At 40.0% G+C, this 24,506-nt stretch overlaps 1 protein-coding gene across 15 annotated transcripts in view; it reads left to right on the forward strand.

Moving 5' to 3' along the window:
- The window catches only part of ZNF385B (zinc finger protein 385B), a 319,282-nt gene that overhangs the window by 198,053 nt on the left and 96,723 nt on the right, over positions 1–24,506 (forward strand). For 13 of the 15 annotated variants that reach the window (XM_061608316.1, XM_061608302.1, XM_061608308.1 and 10 more), the window contains one exon: positions 9,797–9,939. In XM_061608316.1, the coding sequence (XP_061464300.1) occupies positions 9,797–9,939 (143 nt within the window). Of the gene's footprint in view, positions 1–9,796; positions 9,940–10,955; positions 10,975–24,506 lie in introns of those variants that run through there. The other 2 variants (XM_061608309.1, XM_061608315.1) reach the window with 2 other exon arrangements.

Below are 24,506 nucleotides of genomic sequence, written 5' to 3' on the forward strand. Positions count from 1 at the left end.
CTCTGTTATGTCTGAGATTAGTGAGAATATCATCCAGCTTTGATGAAGGATGGGGAGTCAGTCAGTGTAATGGTCAGACAGGCTTGGATCCAAAACTTTTCATTATAGAAATTCACTGACAAACTTACAAAAAAGCAAGGCAATAAAAAACAAGTTACCAAACCATAATTAGGAACAAGAGGGATTGATTTGTCCCACCCCTTTCCTCATATTGATGACATCATTCTAAAATACTGTAGGTACTTCTGTACCCCCCTTAGGAATGGGTGAGAATTTTGATTCAGTTCTCATTTCAAGCAGAATTTATCAAACTCGCACTTCCGAAACAATATGAGAACCGAAACACAGCCATCCTTCGAAATTCACATCTATTAGAATTTTGTGATGCAGTACGCCAACCAAACAATATTTACAAAAATGAATATATATGAGGAAAGTGCATAAAAATGAATATATGAGTGAAACTAACATCCAAAAAGGCATGAAATGATGAGAAATGGCTTGCAAAAATGTGTACCTTTGTCAAAACTGCCTACAAAAATGTGTTTATTTGGAGAAATTTGCACTAAAATGGTGCAGAATTTTCATGATGATTTAAAAAAATCACAGATTGTTGCAAAAACGTAGAGGACTGAATTTAACATTAGAAAAGTGGGAAACTGAGAGAACCAAAACTGACAGATCTTTCCATCCCTAACCCCCCTCCCTGCAAAGGAACTAAATGCAAGCTGTCATCTCCCTTCCCAAAGTGCTCAGACTCATTTAAATAACATAGTCCAATGGCTATGGACATAATCCATTTACATAAGCTTGACCCTTTGTTTTGCAGAGTTTTGACTTTGGAAACCTCGCCTTGGCAGATATGCACAAGAGCATTTTGTCATCCTTTCTCTCCCATCACAATTCCTTACTTCTGTCAACCCATTTAGAAACAAGAGTAACGCTTTCCTTTTTTCAACATTCAAGATATTCTGAACTTAAGCTAGGGGAGGAGCTTGTTGGAAGTAGATATACTATGGAAAATAGAAAGAGAATCACACTGTGTCCATAGTTGTGCTCTCTACCCCTCTCTTTTGAAAGGCCACATCACAAATATTAAGGAAAACCAAAAAGGGCAAAACTACTCAAAGTAGCAAACACCTCCTGGCTACTAGAATGTGCCAACAGCAGGGATGTAGTAGTCTGGGGACTAGGGGGAGTCTTAGACCCTTCACTTTTGGAGAGCAGGATCCCAGCAGGCTCCCTATGGTTCCAGCATCCTGTGGGCCAATCAGCATGAGAGGGAAATGTGTTACCCACTGAAAAGAGTCTTCTAACATGCTTCCTTGTCCTTTTCTGCTGGTTGGAGTCAATCAGAGTGAAAGGAAGTGAGTCAGCCAATGAGAAGACTTTTCTCGATAGCTAACACTCTCCCCTTTCATGCTTATTGACTCCTAAGGATGTCTTAAGAATTAACAAGGATTTCATTCTCAACACAGCAGGGGGGGGAAGGATGGGACGGGCATGGGTGTGGCTTGACTGTCATGAAGGGACTTTGCTGTTCTGAATTTACCACTACACTACTGGCTAAGAGCTGTGAGGAGGTACGGCATTCAAGGAAACAGCTCTGAGCAGGCCCAGAACAGTTGTATTGGCTAGTGTATCTACCATGGGAGCAGACCTCCAAACATACTATGACTGGATTGCCATCATGACAACAGGAGGAAGGGGGAAACTGCACAGCCAGGACTAAGAGCTGGTAGTTCCATTACATACAAATTTCCTATTATATGGTTTTTCTGTCTGGAGACAGATAGGTGGGACCTCTTGGCCATAGCAATACTTTTTGATTCAGAGTGGTACAGAATGACGTTTGGCCAAAGAACAGGAGACTGACAGAAAAGTCTCCATGTTCAGATTGATTATGGAAAGATACGTAGGACAAGAAAGAGTGTGGCTTTTCAATTTTGCGAAAAACTTAAATTCTGCTTGACATTTCAGTTGGTAGGGCTATGCTCTGGTTGTTCTCAAGGACCAGCCTGTACTGCAGCTCTGACTAAAAACTCTGAGTCTCTTATTCTTTCTGTCTCTATGCAAACTCAAACTGCAAATTCATTTTAGTTGTCTCTCTGTCCCCCACCTCAACTTTTATGGGTATTATATATAAAAGCTAAAGCCTTCAAAGAACATTCACTCATTTTGTTAAGCCCCTGATCCCCATAAGGCCACACTTAAGCAAAACCACTGTAATAGTCCCTTCATAGAAATCTAGGCAACCAAACCTATAATGACATGTTTCTAAAAGCAGATACTGATTGATGGGCATCAGTGTGTACTAACAGACTTCAGTTTGACAATGACTGTAACCTTTGCTAATTGGAGAGAAGATATACAATTAAATAATAGCATGTGGATATTGTTCTGGACTTTATGGTTAATAACTCAGAGGAAGCTATTAAAACGTTTAGACATTTTCTTGCAGTTTTCTTTTCCTGCTGATAACTTTTTTCACTGTAGATTTACAGAGGATGGTATTTGCATGTTGGAGTGGCTTTAGCAGTTTTTTTGTATTTATGAATACACTTGAATAAGCTTCTGACTTACAGATAATTAAGCACAACTGTCAACGTGCTTCTCAGGCTTATGCAAACTACAAGCACTGACTTACTTAGAAGATTTTAACGAAAGTTTTGCATTCAATAAACAACGGGGGAGGAAAGTTGGATTGTATTTTAGCACATTATCTGTCAGGATAAATTCCCCATAAAGTAGGAACATAGTCAGCCAGATAGGGACATTAACAACAGTTTGTGATTATTCACTTTGTCAGCCATGTCTCATGGTATAGTTTTCAAAATGCTAGTCATCTCAGTGCCTAAAAATAAGTGCAGACATGTGGCCTGAATGACAATAGAAGCAACCAGGGCCAAAACAAGTTCACAAACTGCAACACTATGGCAGCGGCTTTGCCAGAGATGGTTTAACACTAGGCATTTCTGTACAGCCATGCTGAGCAGTTGCTCAATGGATTACAAAGCATGATGGAAGGGAGAAGTGCAATTTATTTGACAGATATGATGTGTCAAGATCACTGGGTCCCAGAATCCTGGAAAAAAACTATTGTAAGGCACCCAGCATTTGTCAATATTACGAGTTGGGTAATCAGACCAAAACCAACCCTGTAAGGTAGAACACTATTATCACTTCTTCTGTCCCAGTTGGGCCAGGAGACTCCCCAAAATTAAACAGACATTCTCTAGAATTCCAAAGAAACAAGAGCTAAAGACCAGACTCTCTGCTCCTGGAGCCCCAGGCCAAACAGAGATTATTCAGTAGCTGTTAGCCAAGAAGACCAAGATGCTGGACTTAGTATCGAGGCTTACCTGGAAAAAAACACAACAGTAAATATGAGGTAGCTTTATTAGAAATATAAGTAAATAAAAATAGCACCATAAAAATTCCAGAATAAAAATAGTTACAAATCACCAATAATAATCAAAAGGCAGTTGAAAATTATACCATAAGATAAAACAAAATAAACTGTCTCTAGCCCTAACACATGCCAGCAAGCTGAGAATCGTTAAGATACTTGACCCCACCAAGAACAGGATAATAGATCACCTGAGACGTTAGAGCCAGGAAGATGTGGGGCACTAGACAAAGGAAAATCTAACTTCTTATAGGGAAAAGCATAGCAACAGCTTAGGGATCTGAAAGCCAATCAGGAGTGTCCTTGGATGGAACATTCCAGGGTCTCTTCATGCCTTGATGGATGTGCAGCTTCACAACTTGAGCACCAGCTTGCACCAGATAACACAGGTGGCTCCAATCATGATTTCATGTCTCTGCTGTGAGAAAAGATTGCTTCCCAGCACCAAGATGTTACCCACAATTTTGCATGGAAGAGCCATGTTTTTAGGCCAAAGAAAGGATTTCCTGACTTGACTATTTATCTGCTGAGTGAGGTTTAAAAGAGCACATCTGGGGTATATATACAAATTCACTTAAGAAGAGCCCTGCTGGATCACATCAAAGACTCTTCTAGTCCAGCATTCATTTTCTCTCAGTGGACATCCGCCCACAACTCTGGGAGTAGAAGATAAGCTGTTCAAGGTGCTTAAAATGAGATGCCATATCATTTTTAGAATGTTAGCTTTCAGCATGTGCAGAATCATAACCACAAGAGGTCTATAGGGATTTTGCCTCTCCCTTGTTGTTTTGGTGAAAATTGCACCAGTTCAACAACTCATGGGAACATTAATATATTAATGCCTGATGGGAATCATCTCACCAGAAGAATCACTCTTTATAGCAAATCGATCACTTTGGACTATAATCTCTTGAACTATAAGAAAAGGGATGGAACAGTGAAGGATTATGAGGCCAGGAATGGGACATAGGTGAGTATTCAGCATCCCATTGAGATCCAGAGTATAGAGCGGGGATCGCTAAATTTTTAGACCTGTGGGCATATTTGGATTTTTATGCAATGCCACAGGCAATTGCTCTCCACCTTCCCCTAGATCAGACTGTCTCTCTCACATACATGGAAAGCATGTGCACACGCGAACACACACACTTCACTTTTCTAAGGATCTGGATGGGGATCCTGTAGAATTAATCTGAGCCTGAAAAGCACATGGAGCTGTATGTACTTTCAAGACAGAAAAAGGTAACCAGTTTCAGCACTTCATGACCAAGGGGTGGTGAGGGAGAGGGGCTTATAGGCTTTGTGGGCACTAGGGAAAGATCTTAAAGGCACCATTGGCAAACCCTGGCATAGAGTTAGTGAGGCAAGGATACAGTGGAGGCATCTGTTTGCCATAGCTATCAAAATGGGAAAGGAAATGATGTGTCAGAAATAGAATCTCTGTTTGAGCTTTGTGATGTCTGAAAAATGTCTGGCACTGGTGTCTCTTTAGGGGAGAACAACTTGTTTTGTGTGGCCTGAAAAATATGAGTTTGGGGCATAGAGAGAAGGAAACCTGCTTATTTTAAGCGTGTGCTCCTCCTGTTTCTTAAACATTTATCAATCATCCTCCAAATAAAGTTAGCTGAAACCATATGATGTCTTTGGTGTGAAGTCTATTATTTCTTAATAGAATTGACACGTCATGGTCAGTTAAGTTGCACAAGGAACTGGGGTGATAAACAGAAGGTGCCATTTTAAATATTTTTCTGGAAAGCCAAAATGCTCAAGGCTATGTTTGGTCTGTTTACCTTAGTGCTTTAAAAAGATCTGTTGGAAAGGGGGAACACAGAATTTGACAGAAACATAAATTTGAGGGACTATGTGATTGGAAGTCTTGAAAAGGGCAAATCAATTCTGAAAACTCAGAAGGTTTGGCATAATGAGAAAGGGTAATGTGTTGCTTGCTCATTAATACAAAAACTATTGAAAAATATGGGGAGAAGCATCCAGCAAAGGATTACCAGGTGAAACTGATAGAAGTTGAGATTGTTTGGATGAGCTGAGTGGGGAAGATAATGTACCATGTGGTCTGAACGAAAAAAAAGCAGATGGATTATGAAGCTTTCTTAACGCTTGTCAAACTAATATAATTGATTCATAGACTGAGGATGTAAGAGAGCAGGCTATGAATTTGGTAGATATTTCATTGGAGCTGGATAATATAGATCATTCTTTCATAATAGCCTTGTTGTTATAACAGCACTGTGATAAATATGAAATGGAAATGGACTGCATTCAAGTCAATCCCGACTTATGGCGAACCTATGAATAGGGTTTTCATGGTAAGCAGTATTCAGAGGGGGTTTACCATTGCCTTCCTCTGAGGCTGAGAGGCAGTGACTGGCCCAAGGTCACCCAGTGAGCTTCATGGCTGTGTGGGGATTCAAACCCTGGTCTCCCATGTTGTAGTCCAACACTCTAACCGCTATGTCACACTGGCTCTCGTGATAAATATAGATACTGGTAATAAAACCTATTAACATATGCCTGGTTTTTAGTAGTTAGTGAAACCCTCAGTTAAATGTCTAATCTGCATTATATAGAAATCATGTAGCACACATTTACCGTATAACAACATGCAACATGTACTTGTTGAGGAGCTCTTTATGAATTGAAGCTTCCATCTGTTGGTTGCTTGTTGAAAGCTCTCTCTGCATGTCAGCAAAGTGCTCAAGATACTTGATAGCTGAATGCCAAACCACTGAGCCACACAGTATCTTTGTGAAAAGCTTTCTACAGAAAATCACAAGAGTTGGAAGGGACCAAGGTTGTCTTGTTCACCTCCTTCCTACAATTTCTCTATCTCGTTGCCACCAGGTGCCAAGCTAGTAGTATCTAGCTATCTCTAGCTATCAGGGTCTCTTTCTAGGTACGACTACCTTAGGTGCCAAACTAGTAGTTCTTTAGGGGTGAGGGAATAGGAACTTGTATCTCTTTCTTTGAAGCCCATTGCCAATGCTTATCTTAGCATGGATGCATTGGCTCATGGTCAGGCCACATATGCGACTAATGTTGGCTGTTTTCTGTGTTGTAAGGAGCAGAAATGTAAGCAAGTTATTAGCAAACTGCATTAGAAGATCTGTATAATAATAAAGCTTTTATAAATCCATGTTGTTGTTGTTGTTGTTGTTATTGAAGCAATATACTGAAGAACTCCATAAAAGAGATGCAAGGATGACAGATTCATTCATGGAGGAAACGTATGATGAAGAACCAGAAATTTTAGAATGTGAGGTGAAAGCTGCTCTTAAAATACTTGGAAGAAACAAATCACCAGGAACAGATGGCATACCAATAGAGTTGCTACAAGCTACTGAGGCTGAATCTGTCCAAATTTTGACAAATATTTGTCAATAAATATGGAAAAGAAAACAATGGCCCACAGGCTGGAAGCATTCCATATACATCCCAATTCCAAAGAAAGGGGATCCCAGGGAATCCAGTAATTATCGAACTATTGCCTTAATATCCCATGCAAGTAAAGTAATGCTCAAGATTCTACAACAAAGGCTCTTACCATATGTGGACCGAGAAATGCCTGATGTCCAAACTGGATTTTAGAAAGGGAAGATCATATCGCAAACATATGTTAGATAATGGAACGGAGCAAGGAATTTTAGAAGAAAATCACCCTGTACTTTATAGATTACAGCAAAGCGTTTGATTGTGTAGATCATGAAAAACTATGGAATGCTTTAAAAGAAATGGGGGTGCCTCAGCATCTGATTGTCCTGATGCGCAACCTATACTCTGGACAAGAGGCTACTGTAAAGACAGAATATGGAGAAACCGATTGGTTCCCAATCGGAAAGGGTGTGAGACAAGGGTGTATTTTATCACCCTATTTATTTAATCTATATGCAGATCATACAGAAAGCGGGACTGGACCAAGATGAAGGAGGTGTGAAAATTGGAGGGAGAAATATCAATAATTTAAGATATGCATACGATACCATATTACTAGCAGAAACCAGTAAATGATTTGAAACGAATGCTGATGAAAGTTTAAGAGGAAAGCACACAAGCAGGACTACAGCTGAACTTTCAAAAGACTAAGGTAATGACAACAAAAGATTTATGTAACTTTAAAGTTGACAATGAGGACATTGAACTTGTCAAGGATTATCAATACCTCGGCACAGTCATTAACCAAAATGGAGACAATAGTCAAGAAATCAGAAGAAGGTTAGGACTGCGGAGGGCAGCTATGAGAGAACTATAAAAGATCCTCAAATACAAAGATGTATTCCTGATCTCTATGTATGGATGTGAAAGTTGGACAGTGAAAAAAGTGGATAAGAGAAAGAGCAACTCATTTGAAATGTGGTGTTGGATGAGAGCTTTGCGCATACCATAGACTGCGAAAAAGACAAATAATTGGGCGTTGGAACAAATTAAAACAGAACTATCACTAGAAGCTAAAATGATGAAACTGAGGTTATCATACTTTGAACACATCATGAGAAGACATGATTATTAGAAAATGTTGGAATAGGCAAACTTGCATGTTCACTTTAAGGGATATTTGGGGAAATATCCCATGTACCTGTTTACCATGATGTAACTTCCTAATGGGTGGGGTTAGTTACCTGGCTTCCTCCTCCTTTGTCCTGGAGATTCCTGTATATTCTCCATTGCTGAGCTTTTTACCTCTGGGGGAGGCCGCATGGCAGATGCTCTCCTCTGAGAGCATCACTACTAAAGACTAAGATGGACTAAGACTTCTATTTTTCTTTCATCTAAGCTAGAGCCTATGTTTCTGAACATATGAAAGGTTGTGAGTAAATATTCTTTATCTTTTACCTAAGAAGATTGTGTCTGTTGTTATCTGTGCCTAGGGAAAGGTGTGGACTGGTTTTATCTCACTCTGCTGCTTGCAATTTTATATCTCTGCTAAGAAATAGGACCACGAAACTTAGTTCCTATTTTATTTTATATTTTTAAAATACTAAACAGAAAAGACAATAATGCTGGGAAAAACAGAAAGGAATAGAAAAAGAGGAAGACCAAACAAGAGACCGATTGATTCCATAAAGGAAGCCACAGCCCTGAACTTACAAGATCTGAACAGGGTGGTTCATGACAGATGCTCTTGGAGGTCACTGATTCATAGGGTTGCAGTAAGTCGTAATTGACTTGAAGGCACACAACAAATTATTATTATTATTATTATTATTATTACATACAGTCCAATATGTGACCTTGTGGGCTTCCCATAGGCATCTAATTAGCCACTGTGAGAAGATGACTGGGTGGGCCTTTGGACTGATGCATCAGGGCTCTTCCAATGTTCTTATGTGGTGCCAGAAGGGTGGTTATGGTGGCAAAGTGTACATTGAGTATCCATCCTTGCCAGTCTGGGAAGCAGCAGGGTTTGATAGGATATCAAAGGGTTGTATGACATTGTGAGCCAATTACATCCAACTAGGTCTCTACCAATCATATATATGGAGTCTTCTATATTTGGAAAGGAATTATTTTTCATTCTTCATGTTCATGTGTACAAGTATGCTTATGTATACCTTCATTTTTACCTCTAACTTTCAGTCAAAATAACTAGACTTTGTTTTATATTCGTCTTCACTAAATAACCACAAACTGAATTAACTGCTACAGTTCTTTCCAGCTCAGAAATATTGTATAGTTTTGTTCACAGCTTGGAAAAGTTACTTTTTTAAACTACAACTCCCATCAGCCCCAACCAGCATGGCCACTGGATTGGGCTGATGGGAGTTGTAGTTCAAAAAAAAAAAAACTTTTCCAAGCTCTGGTTTTGTTGTGAGATGCTGCTTTTTTGCTAGATGTACAATTGACTCCTTAATTGAACTTCATCTATTTATGAGGTAAGAAGTGCATGCAGATATAACTAAGCCAAATTATGCATGTGTAAAATCCAAATCCATCCTCAGTGACTGAGGAAAAATTCACTTTCTACTTCAGCTTGACATAAGAATTCTCAGTGAATGACCAATAGCCCCCTCTGAACAGCCAAAGCATCTGTGCTGAGGAGGTGCCCATCCAAACACTTCAGCTAATCAGAGTAGTTACTAGTTCATTGTTCATTCAGTTTTCTCTATATCTGCCAGTATGATTTAGGCAAAGTGTATCAGTTCTGCAGGCTCTGAACACTTCTGTTCATGTTTTATGTCCTTTATGAGAAAGTAGTCATTCCTTAATTGCCTTACAACAAATATCTTTTTACGACAAATCCGTGATGCTCAGGTTCAGACAGAATGCAACAATGAAATATTTGGGCGTGTTTTAATGCCTACAGTGTGGATTAAAGTGTGTGTGTGTGTGTATTTTATTAAAGAAACCTAATTTGAAATATTTTTCTCTCTGCAGGCGGTACATGCCATACTACTACACTCCCTAACCTTGTCCGCACACCTACGCTCATGATGCAACCCTCCCTGGATATCAAACCATTTGTGTCCTTCCCAGTGGATGGCAGTTCTGCTGTTGGACTCTTCCCAAATTTTAATACTGTAAGTAACACATTTTGTACTTTCCTCCCAATTGACTTTGCTTTTCACTTTCTTTGCTCTCTACAATGAAGTACACAGCATTGTTCATTGCTAATTGTGTTGTGGATATTAGAGAAAAATAGATAGACACTGTGATCCCAGAAGTCTCTGCTCTAGCACTTAATGAAATATTCAGTTAGTTTATATGAACTTTGTAAATGTTTGCTGCTTAAACAGCTTACTTAGTAATCTTTGGTTCACAATTTGATTGTTGCCTAGGATCTTGTAGAAATATTAAGAAAATATTAATTATATTCACTCTCATATTAATCTTCATACAACTAACTTCTTGTCTTTATCTTTTTTCGCCCTGTCCTCTTCAGCTAGTTGTTTTCTCTCACCTCAGTGCTTTCTAATAAGTATCTGCCAACATCTGCTCTCTTCCTATCTCTGGAAGTGTAAAGAAAGACTTTTAAGGGCTTTAAGAGGAAGGAACTTGATTAAGCTAGAATTGTCAATATTGCTTGCTAACACCACAAGATGAAGATGAACACATAATGGGAATATTTCTGGAACTTCAAAGCAGTTATACTGGAGAGTCCCAAGTAGGGATGGGGGAGAAATTTGATTCAGTTCACATTTAAAGCCAAATCTTTCAAATTCACAGTTTTCAAAACAGTATGAGAACCGAAACACAGTCACCCTTCAAAATTTTCACGTCTGCATTTTGTGATGCACTTCCCGAATCCAGCCAAACCATGCTTTCAAAAATGCATATTGGGGGGAAATGTGTATAAAATGAATATATTAGTGAAAGTGATATAAAAAAGGAATTTTATTCTGAGAAATTGCTTGCAAAATTATGTACATTAGTCATAACACCATACAAAAATGTGTTAGGATAAATTTGTACTACAACACTGAATAATTTTCATGAGGATTTTTTTTTTAAAAAATAGAACATTGCTGCAGAAATGTGGAGAACTGAATTTAAGACTGGAAAAATGAGAAACTGACAGAACTGAAATTGACAGATCCTTCCACCCTTAGTCCTAGGTAGGAAAGTTATACCAGACCTAAAGAGGAGTGTTTTGTTTTCAACCTTCCTGAAAACTCAGTTTTTAAAGGAAATGTTGACATGTAAATGACAAAGCTGAACGTCAGACAGTTCATTGTTTAAGAGTGATGATTCAATACATATTTACATTGGACATTATTGCTGATTTAAGAGAGTTTAAGGGTATAAATATTAGAACCAGTTCAGAGAAAATGTTGGGATGCTTTTGACATCTTAGCTCCTGACATCATCATGACTTCTTCCCTTCAAACTTATCTGAGTATGACTTTTAAAAGAAAAGCTGACCTCCTTAGAAATCTTAGAATTTTAAGTAAGCTTATGGAACAGGCTTGTGCTTATTACAATCGCTATTTTGGGAATATGTTCTATGCTGTCATACCAATTTTGCTATTATGTGAATATTGTTTGATAATTTAAAGTAAACTCGGTTATATTAAAGACCTTTCCCTCAGGAACAACAGCTTTTAACTTCTTCTTCTTCTTCTTCTTCTGTCCAGCCCTTCTAGAGAGCCCAGGGTGGCAAATATGTGATAAAGCACTAAAATAATCTAATTCATATTTCAGTGAGATCTTCAAACCACTGAGTGATATATGATGGATGCTTATCCTTACAAGCCTTCAGTATAAATATCTTAGCCACCATAATGGGTACCAGAACCTACTTTTGTTGTCCATCTGTTAGTCCCCACACCACAAATAATTTAAGAGTACACAAACATCCACAAATATAAGGGATTTCTCTAAAATAAAGTTGATATAAGCAGTAATTTCTGACCAGAAAGAAAACACGACAGGGCATGCCTACATTATATGCCTCAAAGAGGCATTTGTTCCTTGTGCTAAATCCAAGCATTCCCCTTAAACCAATGAGACTGCGAGAAAACACTTGGAAGTCCAGCATTTTGTCATGACTTCCAAGTCCACCAGTGTTCAGGACACCATGTTAGAGGTCATAGAGACCCCTGCTGAGGAGATGTACTGAGTTCCTGGGTCTGAACTGATGCTTGTGATCAGGCCCACTAAACCCGAGGCTGATAGGCAGGAACCCATTGAACTAAATCCGACAGCAGCAGAGTCCAACACCTTCATAGACATCGTTCCTTGGGCTTCCCACACTACCTTGCCAGTCCAACAGTACAGGGAGTGCACCAGGCAGGAGGTCATGGAGTAAAGAAGGATGGCATGTCTTCAGGCCAGATGGATGGCCCCTTAAAAGTCTCTGGCTCATCCAACAAATGGAGTGGAGCATGGGACAGGTAGACTAGAGACAAAGACTCAAAAAGCCAAAGGTCAGCTCAAGGTCTTGTCAAAGCAATTTGCTCACTAGGATCTCTTTTTGGTACTATGACAACCAACCAGCCTTGGTCCCTTGCTGTGTGAGCTTCTTGGGATCAAAATGAAAATGAAATGGACTGCCTTCAAGTCTGTGCCGACTTATGGCGACCCTAAGAATAGGGTTTTCATGGTAAGCCGTATTCAGAGGGGGTTTACCATTGCCTCCCTCTGAGGCTAGTCCTCCCCAGCTGGCTAGGGCCTGGTCAGCTTGCCACAGCTGCGCAAGCCAGCCCCTTCCTTGTCCGCAACTGCCAGCTGGGGGGCAACTGGGCTCCTTGGGACTATGCAGCTTGCCCACGGCTGCACAGGTGGCAGGGCACGTAACCCCAGAGCCACTCACTGTGGGGGTGATCTTTAGCTGGCCCTTGACACCCAGGAGACACAAGCGGGGATTTGAACTCACAGACTCTGGACTCTCAGCCAACCTCTCCTCCCCACTGTGCTATACCAGCAGCTGGGAACAAAATAGGACACATTTAATAGCGCTTGGATTTGCTCTGTTTTGCCATTGCAGTGTCATCAAATATGGATATAATTACTGCACTGATCTTATACTGGCCTCTAAGATAATAAGTTTGCATTAATTCTCTTCTCTTCCTAAAATGTGTCATGTTTATTTTTAAATTAAATTATAGGGTCTTGTTGAAGCCCCTCCTTCTTAGCTTGAACTGTCTGTGTTTTCTCATTACTTCTGAACTGTTTTCTCTTTCCCTCCTTATTATCTTTGCTCATCACCAGTTTTAATTTTAAGTGCAGAATTTCTACTTCCACCTCCTGCCTTTGTGCCTTTTCCTTTCTCTCCCTTATCTTTTTACTCCTTCCCTCCCAATATGTGCATTGGTTCATCCATCTTCATCTTTCTGAAGTGCTGAAAGATTATCTCTGCTCAGGCCTTCCTTCCTCGTATAATTCTGTTCCATGTATTTCCTGACCTCTGGTCTGTCATGTCTTTCCTCTTACATTGTAAGTCTGTGGGCAGGGGCTGTCCCTTTCCAATCTCTGTAAAGTGCCTGGTATGGCTTTTGGATATTAATAAATTTATACTAGGATGCAAAACTGGTTAAAAGACTGTCTGCTTAATCTTTGTATTAACATTTGGGTTGTGTATACAGTGTTGGTTTTGAATGATAGCAGCTTCCTCTCACCCCCCCCATAACTTAGTAAATGGCATTTCCAAAAAAAGTGGACGTGTTGCTTGGCTATTTGGAGAGGAGGGGATTAAGCTTCAAAAAGAAATATTCCACATTTAACCTTCATTTTTACAATTCATTTTTGTGATGCTCTTAAAATAGATCCCAAATAGATTTCAAATCTCTCATGTCAGCTTGGGCCAGAGAATTTTCCTATAAACTTATATTGCATACAACTTAAAACCAGTATCTTGTATGTTTGCAGAGCCAGTATTGCCATGCTCAGACAATTCAGCAGGGACCCATTGTGTAAATAACAAGCTCATAGCAATAGAAAGAAGTGATTCAAGTCATTTTGTGGATAATGCCGTCCAGTGAGTAAATACAGTTTGTTCATACACGACAGCTACAAGATATGCAAAGCATTATATAATCATTGTAATTTCAAGGGTGAAAAAAATTATCTATTATTAGTATTGCCAGACTGTGGGTGTTTGAAACAATGCCAGCTGTTGCCTTTCTCTCTGTGTGCATCTCCCTCTCTCTCTCTGTGTGTGTGTGTGTGTGTAAGAGACAGAGAGAAACAGAGAGAGAGTTTCCCTTATCACTTGTAAATAAATTCTGCTGACAGACCTTGTGTTTCAGTACAGAGAATTATAGAAAGATGATAGAATAGCACTGCAATCTTGAAACCAAGAATAATACCTTTAAATATTAATGTATTTATTTCAAAGCAGCCAGATCTGAGGATCTGATAATAAGTATGTGGCATGTATTTATTTAAATGTGGGTGGCAGTCTAGGGAGTGTTTATTTGCCTCTCTTCCCTACCTCAAAAAAAGTGTTGCTGGATTTTGTCATACACTGTGCCGTGCTATCTGAGCTTCAAGTAGCAGCACTGTAGGCTGCAGAACCAGTCATGAGCATTCAGGTTACTTGATATGAATGGTTAGCGTGTATGATCCCAGACAAAACTATGGGCAAATAGAAATTATTATTTATTTGCCATATTAAGAAAAATATCATGGTGGTGAACAGCATAAGATCAGCAATAAAACTACATTAATGAAACAAACACAAAATACATTACATTATATGTAGAACCTACTGATGCCATCAAATCTTGTTCCTCTTTTCTTGAAAATATGAACCCTAGTGGCTCATAATACTCACTACAATTTTGAGGTGAGCATTACAGCCCCAAAGTTCTTCTCCTGGCTTGGTTTTTAATCTGAGATGGAGAAGAACATAAGGCCTCTCTCTCACCCACCCACTTATCCAACCTTTCTTCTCTAGCAGCAGTGATACAATGAAGGAAGGGAGGGCAGTCTCTCTTCCCTTTGGCAGCTAGCATGGCTAAATGCCAGGAGTACACAAAAAAGCAGGGCTGTGGAGTCGGTACACCAAACCTTCAACTCTGACTCCGACTCTATCTTTCTACTATCCGACTCCTCTATTTTTCTACTGTCCAACTCCGACTCCACCCAAAATTGCTTCTTGTCAATCAAAATTTATTTGGAAGTCGGAGTTGGTACATTGCTACCAACTCTGACTCCACCCAAAATTGCTCCCGACTCCACCCAAAATTGCTCACGACTCCGACTCCACGACTCCAACTCCACAGCCCTGCAAAAAAAGGGAGGTGGGGGAAAGAGAGGTGTTTTTCCATTCGTCCACTGATGAGCCAGCAAGCCACATAAGCAGGCGGGTGAGAGAAGTGGAACAGGGGGTTGGGTGGGAAGGAGGCGGCTTGAAGCCTCACTGTGGAGATGAAACTGGAGTGGTAAAACCCATCTTGCTCCTGATTACCTCATGAGGCTATGACACGATCCAATTTAGCTTGGAATACGCCAAGCAATTTACCAAGTTGGGGATGGGGGAGTAGACTGGTTTTCTAAACCAATTTCCAGTCTTGACCGTGGGAATTCTTTTCATCATTATTAGAAACCCTGGCAAAATATTTTGAAATTAATTGGCAAGCAGCTTATTTAGTGTCAAGGAGTGCATGTTCAGGAAGCTGTCACTTCAGTACTATCCATGATCTTTGAGATAATCTTGGCATTTGAAATAGTTGTGCTCCTGATGTATACCTGTTTGGCCTCAGAAATACTGGGGTTCAGATGTGGGCAAACGGTGAGGTGGGGGACACCAGCCTGGCACCTATGAAGGCCATGGCACGTGTACTGGTGCCCCAAGAAAGTGCCCCAGACTCTGAGCTTTCATTTTTAAAGAAGCAACATGTAAGTCTCTAACCTTCCTAGAAAGAAAGTTATGACACAAGATATGCAGGCAGCCTTCTAAAAAATTTATGTGAAATGAGCCAGCAGGGCTGCTCCCCTTCTAACAGTTTTTAGCCAATGAGTGAACTCAGAGCTGTGATTGATAAGTGAGTTGTTTGGATTCCAGGCAGTAAGAATAAGAGCTTCTGTTTCCCCTCTCCTTTAGTGCACTTTTCCCGCTTCTGACTTACTTTCTAGTAATTCTTGGAATCTCCATAGTTTGCCTTCTTTTTTACCTAGCAACCCGGATATATCTTTCCTGTGGTGGCTTTGTCTGAGATCAGGTACTTTGTAGAAGTTATTTTCTCAAAATGCTACTACACAATAAATGTGGGTGAATTCATTGTATAGTTAACTTATAGTACAGTGGTATAGATGTCTACTTCAGAAGTTAATCTCTTTAATGGGGCTTTTTCTCAGATAAGTGGTTACAGGATGGTAGCCGAGGCTTTGGTTTAGGATTGCAATGGGGAAAACAGGGTTCTAGTGCCTTTAACAGCTGTATCTCCACAATGAGGACCAGCAGGAGATAGCCGACTTCCCATGGTAAATGTGAGGTTGTTTGGGGAGTGGGGGAGACAGAAGCAGCAATGACTGTATTCTCTTTAATTTTGTTATTTCCCCCCCCCCCTCATGGCAGCTATTTTATGGCTGGTGCCCTTAGCACTCTCTCAAAATTTGAACTGTGCCCCATGAACCAAAAAGATTGTCGATCCCTGTTGTATAGGGTTGAGGCCACATATAGAATGCAATCAGGCTAATCTCTCTTTAAACATCTGTCTCTAAATTCTGGTAGAAGCAGTTCAAGAGAAGCCATACCACACAGCTGTCTCCTAGATCTTTCATGGGGTACTCAAGGCTCATTCTGAGACCTCGTGAACAGGTATTCAGGCTCCTATAAGCTTAAATGCACACAAATTATGCTAGTTATATTTTCTTCTGGCTCTTCTGCTACTTAGAATACGGTGTCCTGTATGAATAATCTGCACACATCACCTGTTACAAGGTTTTTATCAGTATTGCAACATGCATTTTTCCAGAAAGGGGTTTGATAGCAACAATATGAACTTGTAGACATTTATAAAGGAAGCTTCTGAATATTTTCAAGTTTTGAAGAGAACTCACAAAGGTAGATTTAATATACATTTGGATATTGCCTACAATAATAATTAAATAATAAAGGTTTCTGAAAATGAACCTTTATCAGCCAAGTTATATCATGCAGTAAACAGCCATCTTCCTACTTCCTTTGATCTATGCTATTTATTTATAGTTGTATGGATCGAAAGCTTTTTGTCTTTAATCTCCATTTATGAATTAGATATGTTTTCTTTGTCTAAGCTTCAAGAAGCTGTCTGTTATTGATTCTCCTCGAAAATTAACTTTTACCACATTTTTTTAAAAAGATGTTAGTTAATGGATTTAGCTGATGAAACATTCATAATTGATTTTAGAAGAAGGATGTACTAATTTCCATAGTGCTATCTATAGGCTCAACTTTGATCTTTGGAATCTTGATATCTATGTTTAAGATTTTGTATTTTGGTTTTCCCCCCCCTTGCTATGTTATTTTGGGGACATAGTAAAATTGGCATTATAAGGTATTAGCCTATAAAAATGGGCACTTGAGGATTTCTAGCTTAATATTCTTAATTGCCTGTCCCAGATTCCTGGTCTGCTATATGCTTTCCTTCTGCCAAGCATAAAAATAGTATAAAATTTTGAAATTTGCTATTGCAAAATCCATGTTAGTGTAACCAAACCAGGGAACAGATGTGTTTTTCTGTAATCAGCATATGGGGCACTAATTCTGGGACTACTTTTGCTTCATTGGGAGCTAGTTTAAAAGCCTCAACCATGTCTCTAATTATATCTTCCTCTCTCCTTTGCAATAGAAACTAAAAGGCTGAGGCTACCAGTGAGGGGCTGGGGGCAAATCAGGGCAGAAGCAGCTGTACTCTTAGGCAGAGCAAAGCAGCTGCAACATGACACATTTTGTGTGTCATTGTAGGATAGCAAATTGCCAGTGATTTTATTTATTATGAGAGCTTTCTGCTATAGGGCGGTCTAGAAATGTAATTAAATAAAAAATAAATAAATTTTACCACCACAAAAGTGACATTTGGATTTTCTGCCTTAGGCACCAAATTGTCTTGGCCCTTGTGCTGAGAAAGGAACCTTACCCTCTGGCTGCTAAAGATCTTACCCAATCCCATTATTGATTGTTGACCGTTTTACATATAGTACCAACATATTTTCCAAACTTTCTCTACAGCTCACATGGATACAAACTACACAGGACTGAGCAAAAATGCCCCCCCAAATTCACTCTCCCATTTGGAGGTGATAAATTTCAGGGAACTATTTCAGAAATTTGGGGGAATGGTGAAATGATATACTAGCTTCAGGGTAGAGCGGTTACTGAGAACTGGTGGCAGTGGTCCCCCCCTTTTCTCCTTTAACAATGTGGATCTGTGTGTGTTTTTTGGTAGCAGCTGCTTCTCACTAGCCACTCTCAGAATGAATCTGTGTCATTCCGGGGGGGCATGCAAGTGGCGGCTGAAGGAACTTCACTGCTGCATGGGGCAGCAGCATAACAACATTTTTAAGGGTTGGGGAAGCCATTGCCAATGGCCTGATAACCCCTCCCCCCAAAAAAACACTGCAGGAGAAGCTGTTCTAATCCTGTACTGTGAACCCTTGCACAGGCACTAGCAAAAGTCTTCTCATAGTACAGCGCTACAATGTATTGTGAAACATCACAAATAGTAGAAGTAACATCATGAATATAGGCTATAGTGCAGAAATTCTGGTGGGCCATAAAAAGTATTGAGAAAGAGCTTGTACAGACGTCTTGCACAAATGCTTATGCATAACAAAATTTGAAATCACTTTTCTCTTCATATATTCACTTTTACTTCCATAGGAAAGATCAAAGGAGCTAGCAGCAAACATATTAAAAGCCATTAGTACACAGTGGCTGCATTCACACATAACACCAAGCTATGGTTTGTTTTAACCATGGTTTTTCAAAAAACGATGAGCCATCTCAAAGGCAAGCGTGTTTCTCCAAAGCTTCATTTGTTTTCCAGCTGTTCTTGTCTCATGCCTACTGTAGTATGGCAAGCATCTGGGGTGAGGTAGCAGAACAAACTATGGTCAAGCAAGGCTGTTTGGTTCTGGCATAACCAAACCCTAGTTAAAACAAGCCACAGTTCATAAAGTGACAACAAACCATGGTTTCATGCTGTTTGATGCCAAAAAAACAAGCCATGGATGGTTTGCGTGGCTGGGTTAAGACATTCAAACAAATCACACTTAGGCTAAACAAACCAGACAAACAGCAGAATAATAATCAATATAGCAAAACATAGTACAGTATGTATCAAAATAGAAAACAAAACCAAGTCCATTTCCAAACGGTATCAACAATACAATGAATCTGTTAAATTAATAAATCATTCATTCAATCAAAACTCTGAACAATAATAGCATACATTTCAATTAACAATCTAATAATATCTCACACAATGCACTTCTGCTAGGTCGAAATTATAGAATGTTGCCTTATACCATGTCAGACTATTTATTCATTTAGCACAATATTGACTACTCTGACTAGTAGCAGCTCTCCCAGTTCTCAGGCAGAGATATCCACCACCAGCTACCTGATCCTTTTAAAGACATCAGGGATAGAACCTGGACCTTCTAGATGCAAAGCAAGTGCTCTATTACTGATCTATAGTTCCTTCCAAGATAGAAGAGGCTTCTCACCTCTTTGGAGTCAAGCTATGCTTAAGGAAGGAAGGAAGGAAAGCCCAATTCTATGCTGTCCAAAAAATAAAATAAATCATCATTCTGTTTGGTCTGAAGAAAAGTGCATGTTGTACTTCCTCATCCAACATTAGAGATTCAGGATGCACTCTGGCTTCACTTAGAGTGGAGGCATCACCCTACAAAGTGTATTTGTGTAGAAATGGAGAACACCTTGTGCTCTCTATTATCCCTTAGCAGTGGGAGAATGTGCTTTACGTTTACCTCGCAGCCTTACTATTTGCCTTCTTTTGTTACTGGCTGAACTGGATTTGTCTCTTTCAGGCAAAAAAGGACGAACATTACACCCAGCAGGAGAAAGGATAGTGAAGGGGATAATGCACATCTTTGTGTCTTATTCTAGTTTCTTTTCCAAAAGACCACAGTTAGAGAATATGATTTGCTCACTTTGTAACTTGTACATTACTCCCCTTTGCTAGTCTGCTTCCATATTTTCTTTTGCTGCTCCACTCATGACAGACAGAATGGTGGAGGGCTTTTCCTCATCCTATAAAATGGGTTACAGGTGTGTTTATGGATGAACTATGGTGGGATAAAATGGAAAGATAAACCTGGATGAGGTGAAAACGTAGAAACCTTAGAATACATCTAGCTGTTTCTCATTCTGGGTCTATAGATACAGGGTGCTTCCACATGGCATGGTGGTTTATTGTGGATTTGGTGCTGATCATGCTGCATGCACACAAGATTTTCACAGCATGCACATGATGTCATCCTCATATCCGCAGCCCCCATCTAATCAAGATGTACCATTTCTGTTTTCTTAGTTTTACTTATTGGATTGTCCACATTAATGGTAAATCCAGATTAAATAGGAAAATAATACGAGATGGCACTTTGATGACAACGTCATGTGGATGCTGTGAAAAACTTGCATGCATACGTAGCACTATGTCCACAATAAACTGCTGTGTGAAAGCGCTCATAGTGCTGCCTCTCTATGGTTTGGTGAGAATGTCTTTCAGTACCAGATTTAAAAAGTGGTTAATTCCTAGAATGCAGAAAATATGTTTATTATAGTGATAAAAACATTTTCCTCATCTGATGGTGTATGGAGATAATCAGAGCCACAGTGATTCACGTTATTAGATATCTGTCAAGTAGGTGTTAGTTGAGCTCTAAATCACTGGATTCCATTGTGTTACTATGTTTGTGTGTAATGTTATAGGGAATCATATCTCTTACAAGTTGTTTTTGGCTTTAAAACCGGAGATTGCTGTATTAAACTCTACTGCTTTTCAGTGCATGTTGGAGGCAAATAGTTGGAAGATCCCAGTGGCTTAGAGCTAGTTTCAATGACCTGGAGCCCTTTAAACTTGCAGAAAACCAGCCACATAACATGTTTCAGAGAAAGATTATTGTCATTTCCCTCCCAGTCAATCAGAACTGTAAAGGAAAAGAATTATATGATAGTATATTCTCTCCGTACTCAGGAAAAGTTTTTTTTAATCTATGCCCCATACTATTCTAAGAATACACATCTTCAACCAGTTCTAAAAAATCTTTGACAAAGTACTTAAAATAAAGATTAATTTTTATGTTTATTTTGTGGTTGTACATAGAACTGATTCAGGCATAATGCAAAACTATATTTTAGTGTTATGTGCATGAGCAGCAGATTTATGCACTCGCTCCTCCACCCTCCAGTGTGGCCATGAGGAGGAGATAGGAAGAATCTGCTTCCCATTTTGAACTAACTGTAATATCTCATTATGTCAGAACTGAGAGAACTCTGATTAGTTTATACTATGGTGTCCTAACAAGCCAGTATCATAAACCTTGGTTTAATCCTGACCTGTTTCAAGAAGCCATGATTTAAACTATCCAATGTGTGTCCAAGTTCAGATATAATTAGGAACAATGCACATAAATAACAGCAATTCACTTTTTTACATGTAACAAAAAACTAAAGTTAGTACTATCTATCAATTATTGACCATTATGGTTTAGTGTTTTGTGCACTGTCAGCAGTGAGCCTTGGGCTTTCCTCTTCCCATCTCCTCCTCCAACATAGCCTCAAGAAGATCAGAATCTTCCTCTTTTAAACTAAACGGTTTAACTATTATTTTAGGTGTGTTGTTCCCAGAACTCCTAGGCAGAATATAGTACAGTAGTGCTATACCTAGTAAAAAGCTCCTAAAGTAAGTTATATCATCATGATCTTCTTGCAGCCATCAGTCGCTCTAGGAGCTGAGCTACTGAAATTTTGTGAAGCAAGCTACTGAAACACCTTTCTTAAATAATTTCATGAAATGGGTGTCTTTAGAACTGCTTTTCATTACTAAAATTATACAGCCACGAGAGCGGCTGTATACTATAGCCAGCGTGGATTTTTCACATTCCGCAATGTTAAATTGAAAATACCCCCCATGCCATTCTGATGCTTCCCATAAGCTCATTTCAAAACAAAACCTTACATAATTTATAGTCCTGAACTCAGAAACGCTTGCTTAACAACCCTGTCAATTTTCGTGGCGATATACAAAACAGTAAGAGAGAATAGACAGTTCAAAGTGTAAAAAGAGAGAGAAAAACCTCAGAGCCCTTTTGGACTTTTTTCTCTGTTCTCATAATCTGTTGAAATTCATTAAAAATCAGCCATGTTCACAGAGTACCTGTAATCCTAATACTGACGTTGCCCCATACTCTGACCTTCATCTGCTGCAGTTTAAAAGTTTAAAAAATGCCTGTCTGATTTTTAATTAATTTAATAAATTTTGGCTGGGACCCAATGATAGTGCAGAGCATGCTCAGTAAGAACCAACTGTCAGAGTTCTAAAAGCCTCACAGCTGCTGGGCTTACCTAATCAGAGGGCCACACCCACACCAGACTTTGATTTCATGTGAGACAGTCATGGCTTCCCTCAAAGAATCCTGGGAAGTGTAGTTTGTGAAGGGTGCTAAGAGACTCCTATTCCCCTGAGAGAATGGTTTAACAGTCAGCCACTCTGATTGAAGGTCTGTGAGGGGAACAGGGCGTCTCCTAGCAACTCTCAGCACCCTTCACTAACTACACTTCCCAGGATTCTTTGAGAGAAGCCATGACTGTCCAAAGTGAAATAAAGGCCTGGTGTGGATGTGGCCAGGGAAAGCTATTTGGATGGGAGGCTACATGTGTCTGCTGCAGAATAAAAAGGTGGGGGAAAGCCTGAAAAAGAATGATTCTGTTTACAATGCTTTCCTTTTGGAAAGGAAAGGGGCTTCCCTTCTGCCCAGTGCCCACCCAACCAATCTCCTCCCCTCCCACTCCCTGCCCCTTCCCTGGGTCAGTGTTGGACTATGACCTGGGAGACGAGGGTTCGAATCCCCACACAGCCATGAAGCTGACTGGGTGACCTTGGGCCAGTCACTGCCTCTTAGCCTCAGAGGAAGGCAATGATGAAATCACATCTGAATACCGTTTATCATGAAAACCCTATTCAAAGGGTCACAAATAGGTGGGGATTGACTTGAAGGCAGTCCATTTTCATTTTCAAACATGATTGCATAGAAATAAATCTCACTGAACTCAAAAAATATGCAAATGATCAAACCCACCCTCCCTTCTCTTTCCTCCTATCCCCTCCTCTTGCCCCTTCCCTCCCCCTTCCTTTGCCCCTCACTCCCCATCCACGTCCAATCCCCTCTTTCCCCTTCCCCTTCCCCTTCCCCTTCCCCTTCCCCCTCCTCCCCATGGTCAGTTTTACCTATCTTAAACATGATTGCACGGAAGTAAATACCATTATTATTGTTGTTGTTGTTATTATTATTATTATTATTATTATTGAATTTATTAGTCGCCCATCTGGCTGGTTTACCAGCCACTCTGGGCGACGTACAGAATAAAAACAATACATCAAACATTAAAATTTAAAAACATAACAGTAAAAGCCTAGGCCATCCCAAAAGCCATTGAACTCTATAAGCATGCAAATGATCAAACCTGCCCTCCCCTCCACCTTCCTTTGCCCCCCTCCAATACGCTCCTTCCCACTCCCACTCCTCCTCCCCCATGGTCAGTGTTTCCTATCCTAACCAAGATTGCATAGGAGTAAATTCCATTGAAAATAAGCATGCAAATGATCAGACCTGCTTTTCCCCTCTCCTCTCCCTTCCTCCTCCCCTGCCCACTCCAGCCCTCCCTCCCCCCCTCTCCCAGTCAGTTTTACCTATCCTAAGCATGATTGCATGGGAGTAAATCGCACTGAATTTAATTAACATGCAAATTAATGATCAAACCTGTCCTTCTCCTCCCCTATCCATCCTGCCTCCTCCCCTCCCAGTCCTCCCCTTTGCATTTCCTCCCCTCCCTCCTCCTCCTCCTCCCCTCCCCATCCTCTGTGGTCTGTTTCACCTATCCTAAGCATGATTGCAGGGGAGTAAATCCCATTGAACTCAATAAGCATGCAAATGATCCATCCATTCTCAGCAAACTTGGACAGGATCCCATTTCTTACCTCCCGGATTAAAAAGCAGGGAAATTCACTAATAGGCAAAAAACCTTGCAGTTTAAGAACATACCTATAGCCCACAGCTATTCTATCAAACTTTAAAAAGCAGGGAAATTGGGCAGCTATAGTGAATGCACCAGGGGAGCAGGAGAGCTGAACTCCTCTCTGAGATATTGGACTGGCCTACAAATTGGTCAAAATGCAAACACCATTTGGGTTGGTCTTTCACAGTCCAATCCACTTCCTGTGTAGCTTGGAAGAATTTGGTAACATGTGCCTCTGAGTATATGGTGAGTGGTGGCAACACCTGCAATCAGCCCAAATAATAGAAAGAAGACATGTGCTGTGCTGATCTTGTTTTAGCAGGGAGGAAGCAACATTATTAAGACAGTTGATATAGTTCAGATGGTCACTTTGAATATGTCTGATTTCCTTTGCAATTTTAGTGAAGTTTCCTATCGGAAATCATTTTCTTTTGTTTCTATTTCTGTGAATATGTGAAG

Source organism: Rhineura floridana, chromosome 2 (genome assembly GCF_030035675.1).
Source record: "Rhineura floridana isolate rRhiFlo1 chromosome 2, rRhiFlo1.hap2, whole genome shotgun sequence".
Classification (NCBI taxonomy): Eukaryota; Metazoa; Chordata; class Lepidosauria; order Squamata; family Rhineuridae; genus Rhineura; species Rhineura floridana.